A 16581-nucleotide genomic window follows, 5' to 3' on the forward strand; every position below is an offset into this window, starting at 1 on the left:
CGCCGTCACGAATCATGTATTACAAAACTAACAGAACTTCAAAGTCATTTGTCGACCCGTGAAGGTCCATGGGTAGAATAGGCCTTCAGCAACCCCAACTCACTCACTCACTCATTCAAAGTCATTTGTCCCATACAGTGCCAAACCGCTAAATCTTCCTCCAAAATTGTAATGGTTAAATCAATGATGTGGCATGAGAGATATATTATGTACTTTGATTATAATTCAGCATTATATTGTGATTATATTGTGTTTGCTGAAATTATTTGTTGTAATATGCATGGTATAGCTCTTTGAATGCAAAACAAATTTCCCTTGCGGGGCAACAAAGTTTATCTTATCCCTTATCTTATCTTATTGTTATTCCAAACAAGCATGGGATCGCAGGGCACGTGTCGTATTTCCACGATTGACGCCCAGAGAGTTTTCTTTCTCTCACAACCCTTTACCCCAGACAAATAAGATATGACAATAACGGAGAGGATCCATTTAAAAGACAGTATACGTGTTGTGGTACAAGTACTGAACAGCCAATGTTCACACCGGAAAATCTCGTCCACATATATCTTTAACAATTTCTATCGTTACGTTAAATCCCATTTCATCACTCCTCAAGTATTTCATACAAATATTGAAAGAACCAGCTCCCTTTATCTCGACCTCGAGTGAGCAAATGAGCTCAAATTTCGAGTCACATTGGCAGTATATCAGCCATACCGCGACTGCACAGGAGTGTAATTTGTGAGTATATGATGTTGGGTGGGAGGATCGATGGGATGGTGTGTTTGTGTATGTGTGCATGTGTGCGTGTGTGCGTGTGTGCGTGTGTGCACAAACTTCATTTTCACAACTCTGTGTGTGTGTGTGTGTGGAGGGAGGGGGTGGGGAGTCGAGGGAGGAGGAGGATAGTGGTGCAAGGTACATTTAACATTTAACTCTGCGTTAGAACTAGACCAAAGTAACAAAAATGACATGACAGGAGGTTATGGAGTAGCAAAATGGATGGCTTGATCCGTGATGGATGACATGCCAACGATTAGTTTGTTCATATGACGTACCCGTCGTCTTTGACCAACGTCTTCGATCATATCCAGGCAAGCTCCTTTGTAACAAGATAACATCTCATGGCTGCTCGTTGCGCTCTTGTAATGCGTTGGAGATGAAAACTATCACTTACGATACAACATAGGAACAGACGTTGTCGTTATCGAGAAAACGTGGACCTACATGGCACAAACCGCAATAGAAACATATTAACTTACCTGTACATTATTTTTCTCAAAATTAAGCATCAAAGAAACCGAATACTGCCAAATCAAAATGAAATACGGTCTGAAAGTTTACAAATGACTACGATTGCATGAACAATTATACAGTACAAAAATATTATTAAGACGGGAAACTTGGACAAAGTTTTACCAAATATTATAACGGTCATTGAAAACTGGAAATTTACAGGCCAACTGAACACGTTCTTCAATGTTAAACCTCTCAAGGGTCACAGTGATAACGACCATCGGACTAATCCGTGACCAGTATCTCCAATGCTAACAGAGCCAAGGTGCAATACATGTATCTTACTTAACGGCTATATGTAGTTCACGGTGGTTCAACTTCACAATGAGAACGATATCGTAAGTATTATCTGTAAACGAGATTATCTGCGATGGCTGAAATAGGTATATACTACAGATGACAGTCACAAATCAGGGGTTGGCTGTGTAGTAATTTTTTTCGATTGCATTACGTTGTGAGTATATGATGTTTTGTAACTGTGTACAATGTAGATTGTATAAACGCCCCTTGGCTTGATGTGTAGACTATTTAACAATAACATAACTTTAGCAAACCTTTGCGATGGGCGAGGTGTAAATGGGCCTAGTTGCCCGAACACCTATTAAAACTTAAATTATCTATCTATCTATCTATCTATCTATCTATCTATCTATCTATCTATCTATCTATCTATCTATCTATCTATCTATCTATCTATCTAATGACATAACGTTGTAACATATTACTATCGAATGATCATGTAAAATCATCCTTTGACTGCTGTGCATTAAACTCCTTGTCTATTTTACTCTGGTGTTGTGTTGTGTGACTGACTGAATTTGGTTTTACGCCGCTTTTAGCAATATCCCAGCAATATCAAGGCGGGGAACGCCAGATATGGGCGTCACACAGTTCTCATAAAAGTGTTATGTACTGACGATTATTTGTTTTGGTTGCATTTAACCCTGATCGCATGCAATGGGTATTCTACGAACCTTGTACAAACCACTAATATACACCACAAGACCAAGTTCAGCGTCCTCCGAAACCAGAGCCACCGCATATGCACGACACACGTGTACGCACGCACGCACGCATGCACGCACGCACGCACGCACGCACGCACGCACGCACGCACGCACACACATTGGTAATCACAGAGGCACTTACACAGATAAACGTGTACAGGTATTAATATTATTGCATCTGTTTTCACATACAGTTACATCCACACCTGTACTTACACATACGATACATACACTTACAACCACACCTGTACTTACACATACGATACATACACTTACAACCACACCTGTACTTACACATACGATACATACACTTACAACCACACCTGTACTTACACATACGATACATACACTTATATCCACACCTGTACTTACACATACGATACATACACTTACAACCACACCTGTACTTAAATACACGATACATATATTTACAACCACAGATGTACTCACATGTACTCATATATACACTTACAACCACACCTACAAATTTATACACCAAATACCACAGTTAGAGTTGGTAAAGACTGTAGAGTTAAAGTTTATGAAATTGTCAGGTGATTACTGTTAAAATGTCCATATGTAATATCTGTGTACATCGGACAGTCTATTAGGAACTGTTCATCGTCTTTGATGGCCTCTGTAGAGGTAGTGTCGGGATTCAAGAGGTGTCGGTGATCTGACACTCTCAATACACATTTGGAGAGTCCCACATAGTTTAGTTAATAGTTTTCGTTGGTATCGTGACATGGGGTAGAGTAAGTAGCTCTCTGAAACTCTGTTCTTTATAACTTTCTATAAGTTCTTAATTTATTTCCGTGTTGAAGATTTCTGTCACTCCACAAGTCAATAAATCTCTGTTCATTGTCAACAACGTTACGGCATTGTTCCACATAGCGCAAAAACAGACTGCACATAAAGAGTTCATAAAATCTGTATTTACAGGCACTTTGGCTGCAAGGGCGGTAACTTTATGGATCCAAGATTTTCTTTTCCGACGTGACCAAATGAGAGCTGATCTTGAAAGAGTTCGAGTCCTGTCCTCAAACGTTAGTTTTGCAAACAATCTGAATAATTTGATGTGTTGTTTTATGAGACAACCCTTCCAGGTCATTTCCCCACAGATGGCACAGTCTGGAGTAGAACAAGTCACCTTAAGATAAAACCTGCAGGCTCTGTTCTGAACTGAATTTATGCAGCAGTATTCCTCCGTACCCCATAGCGCAGATCCATGCACCGTACACTAGGGGTTGTGACAACACTGACAGAGTCTGCACACAAAGTTGATGGTTTTAAGACCAGGTCACAGATGGTCCCGACACCTCAACCTCGCCGTATCACTAACAAACTCGCTTTTAAATACGCACGTTCTAATGAAAAAGTATCTTACGAGGTCAAAAGATTACACAATGCCGTTTAGATAGTGGCCAAATGTAACATAAGTCATTTTTTTGGCGATTAGGTGCCTGACTCTGAGGGTGCAGACTCAACCAAAAGAACTAGAATTTGTACTTTACTAAGAAAGGGTAATCCCAAATATGACATTGTTACATGGGATAAGGGAGTTTAGTAATCAATATATGGTTGACATTGTATGTTACATCTTGCCCCAGTCAGCTATAAATAATTATGTAAGTGGTATTTAGAAGCTGTATGGTGAACAGAAATTATTTGATTTTGAGAGACAACTCTTGAAATGAATTCGTCGCCTCATTGAAGATCCTAACACTATTATCAAGCAAGTGATATACATTAGTATGGGCAAGACTATAAGCATGAAGGATATTTGAGCTTTTACAATTAACTAGGTTGATATATGGTGTAGTGACACAGATGGACAAATGGTTTGGGTAGATTAATCTTGATTGGCCTTGCTTATATGATGGTAAGCAACGGGGCTGTAATAGCCTTGATCTCGGTTGATTGTTGGTTTTAGTCGTTTAATGTTGATAGCTTCTAAGAGTCTAATCTTTTAGTCTGACAGATTAGGCTTCAAAAACGTTGAAGTTGTTCCAAATGGTTCGGATTGGACTGGGTGTGGTCGGAGGTAGTTGATTTGGAGTTTCTTAACTCCACGGATGTAAGATGTACATGCACCTTGAAACTCATTTTTATGGGGCACGTCGTTTCACTTTCGTGCGAGTCTCCACATGCGCACTGAAGGTGGCAAACATCGCCTGAGGTATCATTTTTTTACGGTGAATGATCTGTCTCCCTGGAATACATAGTATGCTGATAAATAGTGTCGATTGGTGACGTGTTAGCTTATTTCTTGAGTTGAGGGTGGCCTTGGTGGTTTTACTGACTAGGTTCCCTGGAAATTGATTATGGTTTATTTAGACATGAAGGTCATGAAAAGTCGTTCAGTTTCTGATTCCTTAACGTTCGTAGCCCTAAGAATTATTAACTTTGATCGTTGACTATGTGTTAAGAATGGGCTACGAACGTTTCGAGAATAGCTAGCCTGCTTTATACACGATGAAAGCTTTTATAGTGCTAATACATTGACGTACCAAAAGCTGTATTCGCCTCTGCTATAAATGCATCGTACTTATTTGCGCAATGTCCCATAAAGACAACGAAAATCGATCCGTCTAAAATTCATCGAAATGCACGAACAGTTTTGTTTTATTAGTTTGAAAAGTATGCTTGTGACAAAAGCTTACTGCCCTTTGCTTAATTTTCACAAACGATAAACACTGCACGCCAGAGACCCTGTACCTTTGAAAGCAATACATCTCTGGTAGCTCATATTTTTGTTTCCATACTTAGTGCATCCTCGCTAAATCCTCTATAAATCTAGGAATGTTATCTTTAGTGTTGCTTCAGTGAACATACGAGACAATCCAACGATATTGTTTTTCGCCTGTGGCTATGTACATTAGTACTTGAATTTGACACAGTTTCAGAATGTGTTTTGAACCTTTCTTCATATCATGCACTTATGTTTTTCTCAAACATGAAAGAATGAATAGAGGCCGAATATACATATAATTACCTAGTTGTGGATGGGGATATGCTATCGTATCGTCCTACCTAGAACGTGGACAGAAGTCTTTCTTTGTCTTCTACTAACGTTAACTGGTGTTGGGAATTAGTTGAAATTTCACAAGTGATAAATGGTTCATTACCTACGAGCTATCACAGAAAAATTGGTTAACATCATTTTCAAATGTTTTCACATCAAATGCAAAATGCAACTTGCTACTTTAAAATAATGACTGGTATATCATGAACATAAACTTCCCAGAGTCTTCAAGTTCAATCATGACTTTCCAGTGAGCGAAGTGAGTTTTCTTAGAACTAAACATTTCTTCAGGTCTTGACAACTTCTGCGATATGTTCCACCGTCAGGTGTTTCAAAGATTCAACAGTAGTTGCAAAATTTCTTTGAGTTCGATTATGCGAAAGTCTGATCTATTGCTTGGGCGTATGATCACTGTTATCGATTATTTCAATAAATCGGAGCACCACTGCCGCCGACGCATGATTTTTTCTCGATGTCTTTGTTTAGAGCAACTTCTATTTCGTAACACTTGTTGTCAGTGAACATCATGGTATACAGTGGGTAAGTGAACATGGCTTTAAACCGCTTTTAGCAACATTTTTCTTCTTCTGAGAGAGAGACAGACAGTTTTATTCATGTATTCAAAGCCATGTGTGTTGATGCTGGTCTGACATTACAGGTACGTTGTCTGTGTCGTCACTTGATAATCTAACAGACCCTTGTAAAACTACAATGGGAGTATTATACATAATTATCAAACAATATTTCAGCTCATATGGAAACTCTAACCATAATTTGAAGTATTCTTTTCTATCTTAAGAACTTTATAAAAAAAACTGGCTAAACAGAACAGTATATCTTTGTCACTAGAAGTGTCCATAGAGGTGTCCATAGAGGTGTCCATAGAAGGGTTATTTGTTATGCTAGAATAACGCACTCTATACTGGACAAAATAAGGTAGGGATAATGGTATTTTTATGATTGCTATAGTTTATCAGTGTGTCAATGAATAGATAGGTCATCATTCATATTGTAAAAAATTACATATATCAATAACTATTTTTGTCGCGTATATTCTTGCAGCCTCACTGCGTTGACAAATTGCTAAGACATGACGTTCGTCTTCTACTAGAAAAATAAAATTTTACTCTGACAATGAAAAACAAAGACGCCGCCTAGCAAATACATCAGAATACCTTCCTGTTTCAATTCCTAACCTGAAATTGTTTCACCTGAATTTACAAATAACAGTTCTGAGATGCAACAGGGTCCTTCTGCTAGAACAATTCCTGATTATATGTGCAATTTAACATAAACGTCATAATTTTATATTAGGATGAAATCAAGATAAAGATAACACTGTAGTGACATATAAGTTAATGACAAAGAAGGAAAGTGTCATTACAAATGCCCCAGGTAGTCAAAACGAATTATTCCACCTGAGATAGTAACGAGTGCAGCTACATCAGTTGAGCTGGCACACTTGTGAAGGAAGATGGCTCCTAATCCGTTAATGGTAACTGCTTCCCTCCTGCTGGTATCCGCAGCCTACAGTGAGTACTTTATCAACTTTCATTTTCAAACATAGATTACTTGTTTTCCACTTTGATTTTTTGAAACTTATTGTTCTAAACGTTGCTGGGCAACAAGCGGGGCCTGGGTATAACAGACTATAATCGGAACGACAGCGCCTTAAAATAAGGAAACTTGAAACTTCCTAAACTTCAGTGGACGTCATTTGTAACATGGTGTTTTGTCTATAGTTGTTTGTTTGGGGATATTCTTTTTCTTTTCGTTTTATCTATTGAAATGGGGGAGTTTAGGGTACTGATCGAACGTCCACATCTATCATAAATACCGACTGTACTTTACATCATGGCAGTTGAACGGTCGTTATACTGTTGCTAGGTTGTCTCACAGTCCCACAACCACATTATTTTGCTGACTGCAAAGCCTTCTCTGCAGTGTTAAAGCCTTAAATAAAGCAAATCTAGATTTCCTCAGGTTCTGAACCTCTCCCTTTCAGTTAAAATGGGGTTGTTTGTTACTATCAACATTATATATATTCAGAGACTCAGCCTTAGTCTATAGTGTTGCCAAAGAACTGTCTCATCATGTTGTGATCACAGGGCTGAACTAATCCCACGAGTCGACTTATCTGGATCGGATTGTTATTTTGAGTGGCGATGGTATGGTCAACCCCAAACTCATCTGGCCCTTGACGACGAAATGTGCTGCCTAAAACGTTTACTTCCTCTATTTTCCGAGGGATTTGGAGCAAATATGACAATATGTATTACAGCTGACTGCTTTCACATACTCCATAAAAGAAAAGTATATATGTTCTCCTGAACCAGTTTAATCGGTTGATGAACATTCATGATGAACATTCATGATGAGATTTATGATGAACGTTCATGATGAACATTCATGATGAACATTCATGATGAACGTTCATGATGAACATTCATGATGAACATTCATGATGAACATTCATGATGAGATTTATGATGAGCTATTACAGTAAGAGTATGTATACAAATAAAAAAAATGGCACCAGGAAAGACACGGGGTTTCCGACCATTACCTCAAATCTGGATAATGATGAAATGTTTTAAACTTTATATCATAGCTTCGCTAGAATATTTGTTTTCTGAACAGTGTGGACAAATGTACTAGCAGTTTCTTCGATCGACAAAGACAATTTATGCTTCACTCGGTATAAACATCGGACATACAATCACCCAAAACAGTAAGTGTTCGGGCTATCTGTGAATGAAATTGGGTTACTCCTCTGTTTTATATGTTCTCGTGTTTTCATAAGACTAATGTGATTTCAACCTAAGGAAAGACAAACATAGCTTGCTTTGTGTTTCCATATCCACCATGTTCTAACTAGACTTTGGTTCCGCCAATGCTGGTCAGACAGAGGGGAAATATATTTAAGATATGAGACATGGAAATCGCATGGTCGGCCCCTCGACCGATCAACTCCCTCCCTACTTTTACCAAATTTGAATTCAGTTTCAGGTCAGAGGTATCTGTTCAGAAACACAACGGGTAAACATTGCGATGACGTGCAGGAAGAAAAGATGCCAGTGTGCTCTGCTTCCGGTAAGATTATGATGATCTTGTTAACCCATACTAAACCGTCCTCATAACAGCTGTAAGTTAACGTTTTCTTTCATGGTGTAAGGAATATTGTCAGACGGTTCATGTACGTACCGAGATTATGGTGACACTGTCACCAATGTTCCATTATATAGAGATAATATTCCTCTGCACATAACAATAAACTCGATCATGTCCCGTAGTCGTATATTTAGGCAAAAGGCAGATCTCAGCGCGAAAAGAGTTACCTACCTTTATACACCTTGCATTTGTATAACGTGTCACAACAAAGGAATATATATTGAAGATCAACCAAATGCCTATATGCATTTGTGCACTGTTCAACAACCGATTGCTCCTTATCCAAAGATTTTAATTTGATCGCGGCAGCGTGTTTTCCGCACTCGTATAAGACGGTAGGTCGACTTAATGTGTCGTACAATGTAGGCTAAACAGAAATATATCTCATCAGTGAATTAAGCTTTTAGCACAAGCTAAGATTATATATATCATCCAAAACTGTTTGTCAAAAATCAACCTTAATATTCTCTCATACTTTACTACAAGACTTCAGTCTTGTCTGTATGTACAAACTATATAAACTGTGCTCTCTCTCCCTCTCTCTGTAAGTTCTTCAACCAATGTATTCTTAGCGTACTGACCCGTCAAGGCTCGGGGTAGAATAGGCCTTCAGCAACCTGTGCTTGCCATGAAAGGCGACTATGTTTGTCGTTAGAGGCGACTAACGGGATCGGGTGGTCAGGCTCGCTGACTTGGTTGACACATGTCATCGGTTCCCAATTGCGCAGATATATCGATGCTCATGCTGTTGAACACTGGATTGTCTGGGCAAGACTCCATTATTTACAGAACGCCGCCATATAGCTGGAATATGAGTGTGGCGTTAAACTAAACTCACTCGCTCTTAGTCTACTCTTTAGTTCACTGTGTACCACTTGTTGTTGCACCACCATTTCGTGTTATATTGCACAATGGCATGTGTACTTACTGGTACGACATTCATCATCTTGGTGATTATGTTGGATCGCCAATCATTATTATTTAATTATTATTTCATTATTATTTCATAATTATTTCATAATTAAAATAATGAAACCACTTACAGTTCAACTGAATCCTTCACTTTCCCCATACTTAAATTTGACAATATGTGTCTAGCGTAAGGGTATGGCTACATTATATAACCACATGGATATGTGTAACAGTAATCAAAGACAAAATGTTCCCTACTATTTCATTTAGCTAACGCATAAGCTGTTTCTGTTCTATCGTTTCTCCAGCAGCAATAAATTAATGGAAACTGTCACTGAACCAGATTTCAATAAACAAAAACTGGCCGTCAACATTTATTGAATTCTGTTTTCAGACGGTGTTAACAAATTTGGGTTTCCCACTAAAGTTGATGATGTCACTTCCGGAGGCCGCATTTCCGGTCTCGCCGCGAGCAGACGGCATGCTGGTTACTTATACGCCGTCACAGACGTGGCAACAGTGAATGTTGTCAGAGTGTTGAACCTCGAAGGACAAGTTGTCGGGAACATAACGATTTCCAATGCCACCAACGTCAACTGGGAAGACATTGCAGTCGGTTACTGCGTCTTTGATAATTCGACGACATGTCTGTACATCTTGGACGGTGGCAATAGCACCACCCCTCCAGTCAACATCATCTACATAGCAGAAGAACCAGATGTTATCACTGGGATGCAGTCAGTCATGAGAGACATGATGATTGATTTTAGGTAAGATGCACAAATTACCTTTTGAGTTGTTTCTATTTCATGTGTATTCTTATGAATTACGCGAATAATGTGGTCGATCATCTCAGACTGATGATGATCTCAAACACACGTTTGTGAAATAATTGAGAACATATACTTTTCTACCAACGAGAGCTCATCTTTCTTAAAGTCTAACAGAAATGTAACAACAATAACATAACAAGCCCATGAAACCAACATATACTTTTTACATACAGCGACTGGAACACCGACAACTGCTGCACGGAGACGTTGTTTGTTGATCCAGAAGCCAACATGTACTTCTTCAGCCGCGAGCCCCGAGGGGCCCATATTGGTCTGTACAAACTCATCAATGATGAAGGTATATGGGGAACCCAAAGGGAGAAGGTAATCACTCTCCCCTCCACCAACACAGGTAACTAATGCCATCGATACAATACCCTCCCTTCAACCAACACTAGTAACCTTCGTAACCCATATATTAATTACAGACAACAGTTATCGCCATTTTCAACCAAAATTAGTAATCATCGCCCACATAAAAACCGCACAAGTACACACCACCAAAGCGCTCAGGTATTGGAATTCACCTTACACAAACGACCCACAACAGGCTCCCTCCCGCCCATCAATACTCATGATCACCTACACATTAGCAATAAACAATAGTTATCCTTCCATCCAACCATGGGTATCCAATAACATTGATCACATACACATTAGGAATAAACAATAGTTATCCTTCCATTCAACCATGGGTATCCAATAACATTGATCACCTACACATTAGCAATAAACAATAGTTATCCTTCCATCCAACCATGGGTATCCAATAACATTGATCACATACACATTAGGAATAAACAATAGTTATCCTTCCATTCAACCATGGGTATCCAATAACATTGATCACCTACACATTAGGAATAAACAATAGTTATCCTTCCATTCAACCATGGGTATCCAATAACATTGATCACATACACATTAGGAATAAACAATAGTTATCCTTCCATTCAACCATGGGTATCCAATAACATTGATCACCTACACATTAGCAATAAACAATAGTTATCCTTCCATCCAACCATGGGTATCCAATAACATTGATCACCTACACATTAGGAATAAACAATAGTTATCCTTCCATTCAACCATGGGTATCCAATAACATTGATCACCTACACATTAGGAATAAACAATAGTTATCCTTCCATCCAACCATGGGTATCCAATAACACTGATCACCTACACATTAGGAATAAACAATAGTTATCCTTCCATTCAACCATGGGTATCCAATAACATTGATCACCTACACATTAGCAATAAACAATAGTTATCCTTCCATCCAACCATGGGTATCCAATAACATTGATCACCTACACATTAGGAATAAACAATAGTTATCCTTCCATTCAACCATGGGTATCCAATAACACTGATCACCTACACATTAGGAATAAACAATAGTTATCCTTCCATTCAACCATGGGTATCCAATAACATTGATCACCTACACATTAGCAATAAACAATAGTTATCCTTCCATTCAACCATGGGTATCCAATAACATTGATCACCTACACATTATCAATAAACAATAGTTATCCTTCCATTCAACCATGGGTATCCAATAACATTGATCACCTACACATTAGCAATAAACAATAGTTATCCTTCCATTCAACCATGGGTATCCAATAACATTGATCACCTACACATTAGGTATAATCAATAGTTATCCTTCCATTCAACCATGGGTATCCAATAACATTGATCACCTACACATTATCAATAAAAAATAGTCACCCTTCCATCCAACCATGGGTATCCAATAACATTGATCACCTACACATTATCAATAAAAAATAGTTATCCTTCCATCCAACCATGGGTATCCAATAACATTGATCACCTACACATTATCAATAAAAAATAGTCACCCTTCCGATCATCAATGGGTACCAATACTCACGATCACCTGCACATTAGCAATAAGCAATGGTCACGCTTCCATCCAACATTGGGTACCCATTGCCCATGATCACCCGCATATTCGAAATAAACAGAAAGCCACTCGAATATAGAATAACTTTCACCTTCCGATCCAAATGACACTGGTGCCCTGAATACAGTTATAACTTTGCATGCATCAAAAAATGAATGCGTACAGATACCACTGAGTGCATGAACAGCACTGCAGCATGATATAATAAGTGTTTGTTGGGTTTACATAATAACATTTAATCCCGGCTTTACCGCATTTCCTGCAGGTCCGGATGGTGCTGACCTGTCCCCCAGCGGAGAGGAACTCCTCGTCCTCTTCCATGACACTGTCTACCACTTCCATGTGACAAACAACGACTTAAATGCGGCCTTGGCCGACGCCCCAAGTCTCCTCCCCTTTGTGCCTGACCCTAGTGGAACCAGTATCGCTTGGGCCTCTGATACATGTGGCTACTATACCTCCACCGAGGAAGACATCCCTGTTCTCCGATTCAGTGACAGAAATGGTGCCGATGCCTCTCGGGGTTCGCCTATAGAAAATCTGCTCTAATCTGAGATCAAATTGTGATACTGTTTTTTTGTGTAACTGAATGCTGTATAATTACATATTATTACATCCTCGCCTCACCTCACCTCACCTCACCTCACCTCACCTCACCTCACCTCACCTCACCTCACCTCACCTCACCTCACCTCACCTCACCTCACCTCACCTCATCTCACCTCACGACAGTGGGGTAGCCTAATGACTCAAGCATTCGCTCGCCATGCCGAAGAGCCGGGTTCGAATCCCCACATGTACAATGTGTGAAGTCCATTTCCGATATCACCTGCCGTGATGTTGCTGGAATATTGCTGAAAGCGGCGTAAATCACAACACACCCACTGACCTCTCCTTAATCTCACCTCAATTTTCCTTCAGCTGCACGGTTCAACTTCGGCAAGGTTGTTGGGCAAATCGACAGTCCTAACTTTGACGATGTCACGGGAATTGCTTTCAGCAAAGACCACCCGGATTTCATCTATGCCATCAACTCTGGTACAGCAGGGGGGCCGTTGATCAATGTTTTCCAGGCTTCCAACGGTTACCACATCAGTGTGATTGTATTAAACCTCGTCACGAACACGGACTGGCAGGATATCGCAGTGGGGCCAAGGACATCAGGGGGACATAACTACATCTATGTTTTGGACGGAGGTGCGTTATGGTATATATAATACCTTTAAATCCGTAGCAAACACCATGAAGCCGACAGACATTTCTCACCTCAAAATCTGTTCATCCTCATATGAAGTTGTACCCTTTGCATGGCCATGATGATCTCCGGGTTCCATGCATGACTTAAATTAAGTAAAACAAATAATTGGATCTCTGTGAAAAGGCTTTCATTTCCTCTACACATATTTTCCGAAATCATTCAAACATTTAACTGACATTACTGCATACTCTTTAGTAAAGATTCCGACGGTGAACTTTGTGGACTCCTGTATAACCATAAGTGCTTTCGACGCATTTGATCGTAGACGGCAGTCTTTGTCCGGGGAGGAGCGGTGGGGTAGCCTAGTGGGCTTGTCACGGGTTCGATTCCCCACATAGGTACAATGTGTGAAGCCAATTTCTGTTGTTCCTGGAACATTGCTAAACGCGGCTTAAACATCGAGGGTACATCAACCCATGGGCCCCGAGGGACCAGTGAACAACGTATTTATCTTACCGAACACCTTAATGCTAATTTTGATCTGTTTGAAGCATGGGTATCGTGTCGCACACTTCAGCCAAACTGTGTAAATGAAACGATTCGAATCTTGTATCTTACTGTTTTCCCGCAGGTATTGTCTCTGTAAAGTCGCCGGGTGTAATCCCCCTATTAATATTCATGGATATATATATCGAATCTTTTGCAGGAGAAGTTAATGGCAGCCCAGCTCGAACCATCATCACACTACCAGAACCAGACGACATCAGAGACACACAACTCATTGACGTCAGCGCAGATGACATATTCGTTTACAACATGTAAGGCGTAGAGAATGACTAGTGGTGTTCGCCGTAGCAGCATTTGAGAAGCTATTTCATTGCTGGATACAGTTGGGTGGGAGGGTGTGCTGGGTCGTTGGAGGGGTGCGCACCCCCCTTTGGTCCTGACATATGACTATGGAAACTCGTGTGAAAATGAAGAGTGCACAACCCGTTTTTCTCAATAGTGTGCACCCCCTCCCACCCCCTTTCACAATTAGCTGTATCCACACCTGTACTTCTGGTTATAGTTTACAGTACATGAAGTTTACAGTGAAACATTGTGAGACTTGTCCTTAAGGCATGCTAAAGTCTATTCTTTACATTGAGATACATCTTGTGCCTTTGGTCTAACTTTAAAATGAAACGTCACCCCAAGAGAACAATCCACTTCGATTCCGACAAAACTGATTCTTATAGTGACAATTTCAATCCCTGATAATTGAAGATGACACCATGTTTTGTCGGATTGCCCTGGTCATGTGTTCGAATCCCGTTTATCACGATCAGTTCATACATCCTTCGCATCAGTAATGTCTGTCGGTCGTAGGTCGTATTGTGAACTTACTCTTGGAGTAAATCGGAACCATGCGTGCCCATCTCTTCGAAGCTGTCCCTGTGTATATAACATAAAACAGTGTATCAGCCACAAGGCTCACATGGGCCTAGCTCCATCATGTACCTGTAGAGTGGTGCTATTTTGTGTTGTCGTACAGCACCAAGTTGACATTCGCAACATATATGTTTGTTGTTGCGCTCAGTTGCAGCCCGGCTGTGTGGTGGTGGTCAGTAAATAAGTTGACCAATCAATCAAGAGCCGATAATCGGTTGGATACGATGCCATGCATCAAACAGGTGGCACGCCATGTCTCTGTTATCATGGGTTCAAATCACGGTTCATTGTTTCTAGGTTTGTCAGCACCATTACTGTTTTTGTTACCATGATGGCCCGGGTTCGATTCCCCACGTCGATACAATGCGTGAGGCACATTTGTGGTATCCTCTGCGGTAATATTTCTGTGTTATTGCTAAAAGCGGCGTAAATCCGCACTCACTCATTGATGTGGGGTCGCAATTTCCATGAACCCGACCGCTGATTCTTAGTCTGTCAGCATTGGTTCACTCAGAGATATGTAACATCTTTACATGCATTTACATGTACTGGTTTTCTTAGCATATTATCTACATACATATGTCAACATCTGATCAGATTTCCATTTTCCCATGAACCGACCAAAAATTAGTAACTTTTCCTGTCACCGATTTCGTAAAGATGTGAACCGTTGTTTTTGTAGTGATTTCTTAAACATACTATTATTGCTGAGATTTATGTTTATGAGTATTGTTGGGGTATATATTTATAGAATTCATGTCAAGGTGGTCTAACCACAACATTTAACCCTGTCTTCCTTCAGGTCCGTGGGCGTGAGTCATGCTCTTGCTGTTACCAGCAGCGGCCGAATCTTCATCACCGACTACCAAGACACGTACGAGGAGCCCGTGACCATGTATCAGCTTGTTAACATAGACAATCAAACCCTCCTACCTGTTGAAATTGGCTCCTTTCCCCATCGGTCATCCCAGAGTGGTCCTGAGGGCCTCGACGTCGCTTCTGACGACAGTTTCTTCCTCGTGAAGAACAGCGACGGTGTCTTGTTGTTCCCTGTCAAAGACAACGACTATTCCTCCGCCATTGCAAACGTCAATATCAGTCGCCTCCCCTACGTGCCTGAGAATAATGGGTATTCCGTCGCCATAGCGCCAGATTGTAACAGCTACTATACCCTTAGTAATGATCAGATGCAGAAACTGAAGAGGTATGATGCAGTTGCAGAGTGTCCACAATCATCGTACTCGCCACGTCGATACAGCCCACGTTACCGGCTTCGTTACCGGCCACGTTACCCCCCACGTTACCGGCCCCGTTACCGTATACCCCGTCCACCACGCTACCCTATTCTCTACAAGTCACCCAGGGAGTCACGGGAACGAGCGCGATACGAGTGAGACTGCTCTTGTACTTAAATAAAAGCTTATGCCTTCGTGTCTTATTTTATTCGAAACATGACATAAACATTATTGCCATACTTGGCTCGAGCTCATCCAATCCATGCAGTGTGCGAAATGCATGCAGTGTGGCCCGCTAGTAATTTAAATCTGCACAGACACTGGCCATACCGGTTAGTGAATTTTCATGGGGTCATTTTGTATATATATATATCACTCTATCCGACTTGTTAAGTTACATTACACCATTAAACCATGCCAAATTTATGGCCTGATAAAACTGTTCATTGTGTTCGCAGCTTTATGATGAAACCCGTGTCATGCCGACAATACCTTATTCTAATTTATTCATTGTAATCGTTTGCT

General features: G+C 40.3%; 1 protein-coding gene across 1 annotated transcript; it reads left to right on the forward strand.

Moving 5' to 3' along the window:
- The first annotated feature begins 6766 nt into the window (after positions 1–6766).
- LOC137277110 (uncharacterized) lies at positions 6767–16250 on the forward strand. The gene is made up of 8 exons (XM_067808775.1): positions 6767–6860; positions 8332–8421; positions 9806–10181; positions 10418–10596; positions 12458–12715; positions 13114–13389; positions 14097–14208; positions 15624–16250. Exons 1-8 carry the CDS (start codon positions 6803–6805, stop codon positions 16213–16215), a joined length of 1941 nt encoding a protein of 646 aa, XP_067664876.1. The 5' UTR covers positions 6767–6802; the 3' UTR covers positions 16216–16250.
- The last annotated feature ends 331 nt before the right edge of the window (positions 16251–16581 follow it).

Source organism: Haliotis asinina, chromosome 3, assembly GCF_037392515.1.
Source record: "Haliotis asinina isolate JCU_RB_2024 chromosome 3, JCU_Hal_asi_v2, whole genome shotgun sequence".
NCBI classification, from domain to species: domain Eukaryota; kingdom Metazoa; phylum Mollusca; class Gastropoda; order Lepetellida; family Haliotidae; genus Haliotis; species Haliotis asinina.

Coding starts and splice junctions, on each gene's coding strand:
- LOC137277110 (XM_067808775.1), top strand. CDS start 6,803: ATGGCTCCTAATCCGTTAATGGTAACTGCTTCCCTCCTGCTGGTATCC. Junction 13,390..14,096: donor CATCTATGTTTTGGACGGAG/GTGCGTTATGGT, acceptor AATCTTTTGCAG/GAGAAGTTAATGGCAGCCCA. Junction 14,209..15,623: donor GACATATTCGTTTACAACAT/GTAAGGCGTAGA, acceptor GTCTTCCTTCAG/GTCCGTGGGCGTGAGTCATG.